The 11,882-nt window shown below is 36.7% G+C and overlaps 1 protein-coding gene across 1 annotated transcript; it reads left to right on the top strand.

Moving 5' to 3' along the window:
* Window positions 1-3,193: 3,193 nt before the first annotated feature.
* On the top strand, window positions 3,194-9,205 carry LOC143604201 (alpha-L-fucosidase 2-like). Its single transcript, XM_077080755.1, has 10 exons — window positions 3,194-3,404; window positions 3,487-3,632; window positions 4,460-5,301; window positions 5,552-5,684; window positions 5,748-5,906; window positions 6,192-6,416; window positions 6,473-6,574; window positions 7,220-7,355; window positions 7,500-7,695; window positions 8,661-9,205. Exons 1-10 carry the CDS (start codon window positions 3,194-3,196, stop codon window positions 8,986-8,988), a joined length of 2,478 nt encoding a protein of 825 aa, XP_076936870.1. The 3' UTR covers window positions 8,989-9,205.
* The last annotated feature ends 2,677 nt before the right edge of the window (window positions 9,206-11,882 follow it).

Here is an 11,882-nt window from a genome sequence, read left to right as displayed (position 1 = left end):
AACTGTCATTAACTCTCTTGTCGACACATTTATTATGTGAGCTATGACTTGATTGTGATTGTGAGTGATTATTCGGGACCGACACGGCATTTCCGCCATAGGTTGGGTTGTGACAAGCATCACTGGAGAACTATACTAACTAACTACAAATGCTCTTGTAAAGCTTTGTAACAGAAAAGGTTGCTAAGTGATTTTGAAAAACCGAGCAGTTGTCTTGGCTCAGCCTGCAACGATAAGCATCTTAAGATCAAATGCAACGACGGATCATCTTACAGTTGTTTAAAAAAGTCCCATTTCCCAAAGAAGTGGAATTTCTTCAGGAGAAAATCCCATCGAGGAAAAACACTGATCGATGTTACATCTGCAAGCTGAAGGGCCATTTTGCAAAAGCCTGGAAAGATAAATAAGAAAACACAGGCCTTGCCCCAGACGATCAACCAGGTAGAAATAATTGACGCTCAGATTTAGAGACATTGTATCACTTGACGATGAACCATGAGACAAAGCCGTGTGTTCAATCTGCTACTCTAATTCAGAAGATGAAACAAGCACACATTACTTTGACACATATAGTCTAAGCAGCGACATCCGTCCAATGTTTATGGTAAAATCTAGAGAGTCCAAGGAGGCTCCATATCCTCCAATTCAAGATCCTCTAGTCAAGTTCAATGTGCTGCTTAATCAATATGCAAACCCATCCCATTTATTGCATTGATAGAACTCTAGATCACACATATTGGTCCTAAATCCAAGCATCCTACCCCAATTATGTGCCCCCTCATAAACAGTTTTTCTAAGTACCAATGGTCAAAGTTTTTCCATTGATCATATCAGCAAGCCAATGTACATCATACTATTTCCCACGTATGTTATCAAACACATATTTTGGGGATCTAGCCTTCATGGGAGAGATCTTCTCTTTTCAGCTACTGTATATGAGCTTTTTCAGAATAGACTCAAATGGAAGAAGTGTGTCAATTCATACACTACAATCCTTAGTCTCCACGTGATTACTTCTTGAAGCCACACGATATTCTAACATTACCTTGCTGGGTTGTTAGAACACTTGATAATAGAAAATTTATAAGTCGTGGTGGTGCTCAATTAGCTGACTAGTTCTATAGACAGTTGGTTTATGAGTGTGATCACAAATTCAAGTTATTTCAGCCTCATATACTAGCTCGTTGGTTTAACAAACAAAAATATGTCCTATAACTAATCGATAATTGGTGATATTAAAGATTAAAGCTCCTCGTGTCATGAAGGAGATCCCGCTTAAACCAACAGAACAAGATTTTTGTCAATCATTTAAGTGGTTGTACTATGGTGAGAGCAAGGGAAGTTGTGATAGTGCTGGGAGAAAACAATAAGACCGTCAGAATCTTTGATCCAATGTGGCTAATCAAAGAAAGAAGGAAAGACATACATGATATGTAGTTAGCGTTACAGTTTCAACGAGTTGTTTGTCAGTCCATATTGTTATGCTGTCAAAATCGCTCTATATACTTCACACACAACGTTTGTATTGATCATCAATTGATAGTTGCTTAGATCAAATACACTTTGATAATTATTCCGCCACTTTTGAAGAACCTATTGTTGGGTTCCAGTGGTGATCAGTCAACGGTTTAACTTTTAAACCCAGTTTAATAAGATTGGTTTCATAATTATTAATCACATTAATAATAGAATACGCAACGGGATATAAAAACGAGTAATCACCATTTAACGGAAACCGTACAGGATCCGGTTACAAACAATACGAGTACGAGTCATAAAAAAATAATATATAATTGTAAACCAACAATATGTAAGTTTACCTCGGTTAATAAATAACCGTTTGAGACACCGAGGTTCAACGAACGGTTAATAAATAACCGGTTGAGACACCGTACAGGATCCGGTTACAAACAATACGAGTACGATTAATAAATAGCCTTGAATTTGGATCGGACCACACAGTGGCTCGTCATGTACACAATAACTCATGCTCCCGGAATCGGAATCAGGCGGTCAGGTTTCGTCAATTTCTTCGAAGCCATGGATTTCGCCGGAGCTAGGGTATGCTTGGTGGAGAAGGTTCTTGTGAGTTTGGTAGCGAGGTGGACACGATGGAAGATTGATGATAGTCTTCTAGCGGTTGCCGGAGAGCATGTTCTTCTTGGTGGTCTGTGCTGGTAGCTTTTCGGCATGATAGAGATGGCAGTGTGTTTTGAAGGTGGTGGTTGGGTGTAAGGAAGAAGATGGAGACAAAGTGGGTTTTGGGTGTGATGATTATTATTATTATTAGTTTTTATTATTAGTATTTCAGTAGAAAGTGTCAGGTCAACAAAAACAATGCCACATTAGCAAGAACAATGTCACGTCAGCAAAAAAAACTAACGGAGTTAGGATTCGTTAAGTTCGGGAGTGCCAGAAACAAATAGGGAAAAAGTTGAGAGTAGTTGGTAACAAATCAAAAGTTGGGAGTGATATCTAGAAACGGGTGAAAGTTGGGAGTATTAAAAACCAATATCCCTAATTATTAAAACCTAACCAGGCCTCCAAAGTCCAACTCGTTTAAAGCCCGAACAAGTTTATTTACTTAGTAAATAAACTATAACATTTATAACCATTATAAATGATATTCCGTCATAGTTATATTCGTCATTTACCGGTTAAACAATGTAAGCGGATTTTTAGTTCGTTGTCCAAGGTGTTACTCTCACGGGTCATAACCCGGTCGGTCACGTTGACTTAAGCGAACCGGTTCGTATTTCCAACACCTATATCTGAAGACTAGGTCAATCGGTGGATTCTCAAAATCGTGTTTGATTTATGACTCGTACTCGATTAACTAACACATGTATAACTCAACTGAATTTAATAACGTATAAATAATAAGATTATTAATCTCTCTCTTTGTTTAGCAATAATAATTAATTATGTTGTATCTACCCACGAGATTCCTTTGTAAACATAAATATCCTTTTAATAATAATCCAGGTGAAACGTGGTGGAACAGATGAAGAAAACACATGACCCGTTTCTCAACACCGACAAATAAAAGGGCCCACACAACAACAACCCAGTTTAATTGCGTTTCTTGTCTTCTTCTGTGAGCATTTACTCATATGGGTCATGATCAGCTGTCACGGGTCGGGTCATTAATATAAAGCACAGAAGAAATGTGAGGGTGAGAAACACATAGAAAATGGAAGATGAATGGGTGATAGTGAACCCAGTTTTGGATAAAGATTTATGGAACCCATCATCATCATCGTCTGCAAGAAATGAAAGTAAAGCTTTGAAGTTGAGGTTCAATGAGGAAGCTAAGCACTGGACTGATGCTGTCCCCATCGGCAATGGCCGCCTCGGTGCCATGGTTTGGGGCGTCGTCTCCGAAGAAACCATCAATCTTAACGGTAAACTCTAACTCACTCTCTTTTTAATTTAATGTTCAGACCCAAACCAAAACTCTAGGTTTGAGTCTTTTTACTGTTGCAGAGGACACACTGTGGACAGGGGTTCCTGGGAACTATACTAATCCCGATGCTCCAACCGCACTAGCTGAGGTTAGGAAGCTTGTTGATGATGGAAAATATGCTGAAGCCACTAAAGAAGCTGTCAAATTGTCAGCAGATCCCTCTGATGTATGTATGCTTCTGCGCTATGCCTTTTTAATGTAAAGTGATTGATTATATGATGTTCACTTTTTCAAGTCCGATTATTAAAACGCACATCATGTTTGGGTTCAGTAGAATCCAAGAAATTAAGAGGTAGTAAAATAGCCAAAAATAATGTTAGTCTCAAAAAGTAGATGATCACAAGCACAGTTTGTTTACAGTCTAGGAGCGCCTAATGCATGATACGCTGCGATTCCATGATGCTCTCTAAATCACACAATGCGCGATGTGGTCTAATGCACGTAATTCTGAGTTTCTGCATTGGTTACTTGCACCTTATGCATAGACTACTCTTACACTAAGTATTTTGTTTATACATAAAACGTTTTTTATGGTACTATATGGCTTTTGTTTAATTTATTTGGTTTAATCTCTTATTTTTTTAGTGTTTAAAAGTTTACAAGCTAAAATATCAGTTATGAATAGTTTTAGTATTTTTTAATAGCAAACGCATCGCATACGTGATATGTGCGCATCACGCATAGGTTTTTTGGATCAGAACGCATCATGCCTTTTAAAACCAATCCCGCCACGATCCATATGTTTATTTGTGTCAAAAACATCAACCCTGGCCTGAACACTTAGACTCATGTAACCTGAACATCGGCCATTTAACTCCGTCATCTAAACGGGTTGACAGATAGTAAGTAAGTCGTAAGCTTGTTGATCGGGTTGATGGGTTGTAATAAATAGGTTAAACAGGCCGGTTGGTCATCATGTTTAATTAAACAGGTTAAACAAGTCAACCTTAACACAACCCATTTATGTACCTGATATCTCTTATAAATATGAAGGTATACCAACTTTTGGGAGACATCAACATAGAATTTGATGATGATCATGCTACATATGATAAAAAAACGTATCAACGAGAATTGGACTTAGAAACCGCCACTGTTAAAGTCAAATATTCAGTAGGCGAAGTAGAATTCACACGGGAACATTTTGCTTCAAACCCGGATCAAGTTATCGTTACCAAAATTTCCACAAACAAGCCTGGTTCATTATCCTTCACAGCATCTCTTGATAGCAAGATGCATCATCATTCTTATGTCAACAGTCAAAACCAGATTGTTATGGATGGCACGTGTCCCGGTAAACGAAAACCGCCTACCCTTTTTTCTACTAATAATGGCGTACCTGATGGAATTAAGTTTTCTTCGATTCTTGATTTGAAAATTAATAATGGAACGGGAACGGTTAGTGTTTTGGATGAGAAGAAGCTTCAGGTTGAGGGGTGTGATTGGGCCGTGTTGCTTTTGGTGGGGTCGTCTTCGTTTGACGGGCCATTTACTGACCCAAAAGACTCAAAGCGGGATCCGACTTCTGAGTGTTTAAAGGTTTTGCAGTCAGTAGCTGATTTTTCATACTCAGAACTTTATGGTCGTCATGTGGCTGATTATCAGAAACTTTTTAGTCGGGTGTCTATCGAGCTTTCAAAAAGCTCGAGTGATGAAACGTCTTCCACTGTCACAACTGCCGAGAGGGTTAAGTTGTTTAAAACGGATGAAGATCCTTCTTTAATCGAGTTATTATTTCAGTATGGACGTTATTTGTTGATATCGTGTTCACGGCCAGGAACTCAGCCGGCTAATTTGCAGGGTATATGGAATTATAAAGTCGAACCCGCATGGGAGTAAGTTACTTCTGTTAACTTTTTTGTTATAATGACCAAAATACCCTTTTATAAACAAAGGGCCATTTGTGTAATTCGTGTTTATTTTGATTACAAGGGCTATTTGTGTAATCTACTAAAGATAAATAGGAATCACAAATCCCAAACTTGTTATTAACATTAGTACCCAAAGGCCAAAGATGTTACTTGGGTAAACCACACTACCACAGGGACCATTTGTGTAATTAAATCTTTTTTTTTTATTATGCAGCGGTGCGCCTCACTTGAACATAAATCTTCAAATGAATTACTGGCCATCACTTTCATGCAACCTACGCGAGTGTCAAGAGCCGTTATTTGACTACATTTCATCTCTATCAGTAAACGGAAGTAAAACTGCTAAAGTAAGGCTGCTTTCTTTACATTGTGGTTGAAATTAATATTAGTAACGGGAATGATCTTGTCAGGTAAACTATGAGGCCGGTGGTTGGGTTGCACACCAAGTGTCTGATATATGGGCCAAAACATCACCAGACCGTGGTGAGGCTGTGTGGGCCCTATGGCCCATGGGCGGAGCTTGGCTTTGTACACATTTATGGGAGCATTATACTTATACTATGAACAAAGTAAGACTATGTTCATGTTTTCTGGTCTACTTTACAACTAGAGAAAATTGCACAAATGGTCCATGCTGTTTAACCATATTGCAAGTTTAGTCCCTAGATTTTAAAAGTCACAAAGTTTTTCCAAACATTTGTGAGAGGCTTGCATGTCTAGTTCCCCCCCGGTTAATCTCCCAGTTAGTTTTTAACGGAAATGTGATGTCATGTGCCACTCATGTGAAGGAAATTGTGCAAATTTTTCTTACAACTATTAATCATTTAAATGCTAACTTATAATACTACAAATAGGACTTTCTTGCAAATAAAGCATACCCATTGCTAGAAGGATGTGTTCTGTTCCTTTTGGATTGGTTGATTGAAGGCAAAGGAAATTATCTTGAAACGAATCCGTCAACGTCTCCAGAACATATGTTTGTTGCTCCGGATGGTAAGCCTGCAAGTGTGAGCTATTCAACAACAATGGACATGTCAATTATAAAAGAAGTATTTGCGGCTATTGTTTCTGCTGCAGAGGTAAGATTTGATTTGATGTAGCAAGTGTTTTGCTTTCAAGACTAATATAATTACAGGTTTTGGGGAAAAGTAAAACGGATGTGATTCAAAGAGTTGTTAAAGCTCAACAGCGGCTTTATCCAACTAAGATTGCTAGGGATGGTTCCATTCTTGAATGGGTATGTATGTTGTTTTGTGTCCGGACATGGGCTCATAGAATATATATTGGTGTAAGGGCGATTCGGGTCGGAATTTCATTATACATATACACTTTATTTTTATTTTTTCATTTTTCTTATAGAAAACCATTCACTGTCTAGTCTTTTAATTTTATATGTAATTATCAAAAAATAATTTTAATTCAAATACTAAATTATTAAAGAAATGCCTTTTCTTAACATAGTGTTTTTTAATCGTTTATGTTTTCTATGAACATATTGGTAGATAATTCTAAGAGCTTACTTATTAACTGTTATATTTCTTTAACCGATTAGTTTTAGCCCAAATAGTTTTGAGGGGTGGGTGGAGCTCAGCTAACTATTTAGGCTAAAACAGATCGGTTAAAAATCAAAGAGTAAGATAGAATAGTTAATAAGTAGGTTCTAATAATGATATAGTTATATGCGAACAAAACATAAAGGATAAAGAAACTGTAATTACTAATTAGTTAAAAAAATACATATAGGGGTTATAAATCTTTGAATGAAAGCGAGCTAGGAGATTGTATGCTTTGGGCAACATTCCACTTGTTTGACTCGGTCTTTTTGTAAATGGGCCAAAATTTCAACTTTATATTATTTTTTGACAAATTTAGCTATTGTCAGGCACAAGATTTTGAAGACCCGGAGGTGCATCACCGCCATGTGTCACACCTATTCGGGCTTTTCCCAGGGCACACAATAACTGTTGAGAAAACTCCAGATCTTTGTAAAGCTGCAGATTTCACTTTATATAAAAGAGGTATGTATGTGTATACTCAGCATTCATAAAAGACAACGCTAACATGGTGCTATGTGTGTGTGTGTGTGTTTATTTTAACTCCAAAAGTCAAAATAGAAAAACCGTTGACATTCAAAAAATCATATTTTCTGTCTTGTGTGGCAGGAGAGGAGGGTCCTGGCTGGTCGACTACATGGAAAGCTGCTTTGTGGGCCCGGCTTCATAACAGCGAGCATGCATACCGAATGGTCAAACATTTGTTTGACCTGGTTGACCCTGATCATGAGAGCGATTACGAAGGAGGACTTTATGCCAATCTTTTCACTGCACACCCCCCTTTCCAAATTGATGCAAACTTTGGGTAAGCCTGGGATATTTTTGGTTCAAATTTTCACATTTCTAATATCAAACAATTAGAATGTAAAACATGATGACTACATAATCTGGAATACAGTATTTCAGTAACATCTTTTTTGTTTGAGTAAAATAATTTGGAAGATTATTTGAACTAGTAATACTCTCTGGTAGAGTGGTAGGACTGTAAAAGAACCGAACGTAAGCAAACCGTTCAGCTGGAAGTTCGTTTATGTTCGTATGTTTAATAAATGAACAAGGAATTATGTTTGGTTAATTAAATAAACGATATGAATAGAGGTTGCGTTCGTTCATTTATCTTCGTGAACGTGTGGTAACATGTTCGTAATATTCATTTGTTTATGTCCGTTCATTAAAGGCCTTTTCTATTTTATATATTTTAGTTTATTATCCAAATATTTATATTTTTTAATTCTTATTATTTTACTAGCTTAACTCACTAACCCTTAATTTACTTCTCACAAATCACAATCTCATTTCACACATTTTTTTGGATAATTATGTTTACGATTATGATGTCAAGTATTTTTAAGTTAAACTTGATTTATCTTTTTGGTGGCCATGTCTAATGTTTGTGTCCATTTATGTTCGCTAAAGTTCATTTATGTTCGTTGTGTCCATTTATATTGTTTAGAAAGAAACATAAACGAGCACGGACAAATACATTTCCGTAACGAACGATCACAAAATTCTATTCAGTTCATTGTGTCCATTAAAAATGTTAACACACATAAATGAGCATGAACAAATTCATTCTTTTAACGAATGGACAAAAAATTCTGTTCTGTTCTGCGTTCGTGAACAGTCCATTTGTTTCTTAACAAACGAACACAATTCGGTTTGTTTATAGCCCTACTCTCTTTGCAGCTTTTGACTCATTTAGTTTTATACCTGATATACTTATTTAAACCTTTCATAAGTAAACACGTTGAAATTGCCACATCATGCCAGGTTTTGTGCAGCAATAACTGAGATGCTAGTCCAGAGCACAATCAAGGACCTGTATTTGCTTCCTGCACTGCCTCGAGACAAATGGTCACACGGTTCAATCAAAGGTTTGAAGGCTCGTGGGAATGTAACGGTTAGTATTTCATGGAAAGAAGGTGATCTTCATGAGTTTGGACTTTGGGTTTCGAATTACAATTTCGAAAACTCCAAGAATCAAAACTCTACAAAAAGGGTGCACTACAGAGGAACTACCATCACAACCAAAATGTCTTATGGGAAAATTTACACGTTTGACAAGCAGCTAAGATGCATAAAGACGGCATCTTTATGAGTTTCATTTCGTTTTTGGCCTCCGGTTCGTACAAGTTTTGGCGTCACACGTGTGTTTTGATGAATGTATTTGTGTTTTTGTGCGGGAAATGCTTAGTTTAATGTTGTTTGTGTTGGTCAAGATTCTTGCTGGATGTAGAAATGTTGAAACACAAAAAGAATTGAATGAAATAAAGAAACATTTGCTGGTTCTTTCAGATTGTGTATGGCAACAAATAGGGAAGTTCTTGTTTTGATCGAGAACACCAATGTTCTAGGATCGAATTTGGGTAAGGACAGGTTGGTAATTGTTATGACCTGTTGGGAGAGACACTGCTACCGCCAAGCTAACGTCGTTCAAAAACCTTTTTAATATGTTCATCTTTGACTCATTAATTAAAAAGAAACACCCCCCCCCCCTTCTCTTTTTGTAATGGAGATGAGCCTCATCATTATCGATGGAATTTCGGGATGGTGGTAAATTGATGTTGCGATTTTCTCAATCCATCCCTTAATTTTTGTGAGAGGTTAAGAGAGGTTGTGAGTGAAGGGATGATAAAAGTTAGTGACTGTTTGTAAATTTGAGAAAAAACTTGTTTGCCCCTATTTAATTTTTAATATTTGTTAAAATTGGTTGTGAGTAGAGGATAGAGAAACTGTAATGATAAGATATAAAAGAATATTATCTAATTGAACAAGATAAAAGAAATAATGTGTTTTTTAGTATAATTTATAAAGATTAGGATGAAGGACGGGTTGGAAATTATTTTATAAAAAAACAATTTAGAAAAACATAAAAATGCTTTGTTACAATTGAAATAAAATAAATTAATATAATGTTTTCTTCTGTTTTGTTTGTAACTAATAATAGTTATTAATGATCATTGTATGTTAGTTGTATTAAAACTTGCATTAGTATTCTTATGGTTTTCTACCCTAATGTTTTTAGCTACATGCATTTAATATTTACTATTTGTTATGCTATTTTAGAGTTGTATGCCATCATGTACCATACAAAAAATAAAGGAATAAGATGGTTTGTTTTTTGAGCTTGAATCTCAGCAAGAAGTTCTTTTATGTTTGAATGTTTAATAAATAAATGAAAATAAATAAGTATAACATTGCGTCTTTGACCCTGTAAGTTTAAGCCTAAATATACTAACTTAGAAAGTATAGGGATCAAAAGTGTAAATTCTGAAAATCTTCTCCCACCGCGGTACGCGACGGGGTAACAATCAACCCATCACGTAGCGCGATGGGCTTGCTGAGTCAGTGGACACGTGTCCAACGACGTGTCAACACGAGGCACGTTGTGACAAGCCACGTGTCACCACCGCATAAGGCGGCGTAATATTGCGGCGCCGCGGTACGCGACGGGTCCCAAGGAACCCATCGCGTGGGGTCTCTAAATTCGCCTATAAAAGGGGGTGACGGGCATGAGCTCCATTCATCCCAAACACACCTCCATTTACACACACTTAACCTCGAAAGGAGTGCCCCGTTGCCGTAACAAGCCGACGTGTTGTTTTCTCGTATTTTGTGCAAGAAACGAAGTTTTAATCAAGTAGCAATCGCTTAAGCGAGTAGATCAAGATCCTGCCTTTTTCTTATTATCAATCTAAGCATCCGAATTAAGGTAGGAGTTATGTTTAAGTTATTTGAATTATAGCTTAGACTATCAATCGAGGCTATGACCTTTAACCTTGATCGTATTTTACAAACATTCATCACAATCAAGTTTTCATAAAATGTTACTTCATGATTAAGTAATGTTAAACAAAAGATATATTTTGACGGGCATGTAGTAACTGGAAGGGGGATATCACTAGTAATAAGTTTCTTGCCTAAGGAAAAGTAATTCGTATAAATCCCAATCAACCGAGTGACCTGTTTACTTATCTGGAGAAACTTACCAATGTGATAGAACCTATTAGGCCAAATCATACTACATCAAACGTCACATAAAACAAGTGTTTTCATTCACAATCCAAGATAAACAATTTCAAGGTTAAGCTTAGCAATCATAGCTTAATCAAAACATCATTCAAGTATTTATACAAACCTATTGTGTATAGGTTAATATCATTCACAATCAATCAACCGATCAGTCAAGGTTTACAACACCGACGATACAGGTGAATACGTCAACTTTTTTAATCAGTCAAAACATATTTATATTAAATGAGACGAACGGGTGTTTGTCTTAATGAGTCAATCAATGTCTACATGAGATCATGCAATCTCTAAAACGTTATAATACAAAGTAGAGAATAAAATCAACTCAGACCGAATACGCATGTGTCTGGATCCAAACATAACTGTTAAAGCTCAATCAATCAATCAAAGGCAATGAAGCCGCGAGCTTAAACGGTCATGACCAGTTCTCAGTTTAGGGCCGTTTTGGCTCGGGGAATACCGTTGTGTGTGTAGGGCAGTGGTACATATACCGGAAGTAGAATTGCTTCCGCTGAGCTTGTCAAGAAAACTATGTTTGTATTATAATCGTCATTCAAAATGTTTTATTGAGTCATACGTGTTCACCAGCATATAGCTGACATATTTTTCCAACCCATTGCAGGTAATTAAGCATAAGACGCGTTAACAAGGATTGGAGTCTTATTGAAGATAGAAGCGCGTACAAGATGGCTCCGTTTTTTATATAAAATCCTTGTAATATGAAAACATCTTTTGTAAACAAATACTCGGGTATTTAATTCCCGAGTAAATTTTCAATATAAATTAATATTATATTCAACCTAAAGTCTTCCGCTAAAATTAACCCATAAACTCTGATATATTTACAAAACAGGTACCAACTTGTGGTCACACGCCTAGGCCCTAAGTCGGGTGTGACAGGTTGGTATCAGAGCCATCGGTTTCAGCGAATTAGGTATTAAACATTAGTATCTAGGATTT

The sequence above is a fragment of the Bidens hawaiensis genome, unplaced genomic scaffold (assembly GCF_021521415.1).
Source record: "Bidens hawaiensis isolate Kalapana, Puna unplaced genomic scaffold, B.hawaiensis_p1.1 tig00064196_1, whole genome shotgun sequence".
Lineage (NCBI taxonomy): Eukaryota > Viridiplantae > Streptophyta > Magnoliopsida > Asterales > Asteraceae > Bidens > Bidens hawaiensis.
The sequence above is the reverse complement of the archived record's forward strand: the minus strand, read 5'-3'. Positions and strand labels throughout refer to the sequence as shown.

What these genes read in the sequence shown, in the direction of transcription:
- LOC143604201 (XM_077080755.1), top strand. Translation starts at nt 3,194, where the DNA reads ATGGAAGATGAATGGGTGATAGTGAACCCAGTTTTGGATAAAGATTTA. An exon ending in ATACTTATACTATGAACAAA is followed by an intron (nt 5,907 to 6,191) that starts GTAAGACTATGT and finishes TACTACAAATAG; the next exon opens with GACTTTCTTGCAAATAAAGC. An exon ending in CAAATTGATGCAAACTTTGG is followed by an intron (nt 7,696 to 8,660) that starts GTAAGCCTGGGA and finishes ACATCATGCCAG; the next exon opens with GTTTTGTGCAGCAATAACTG.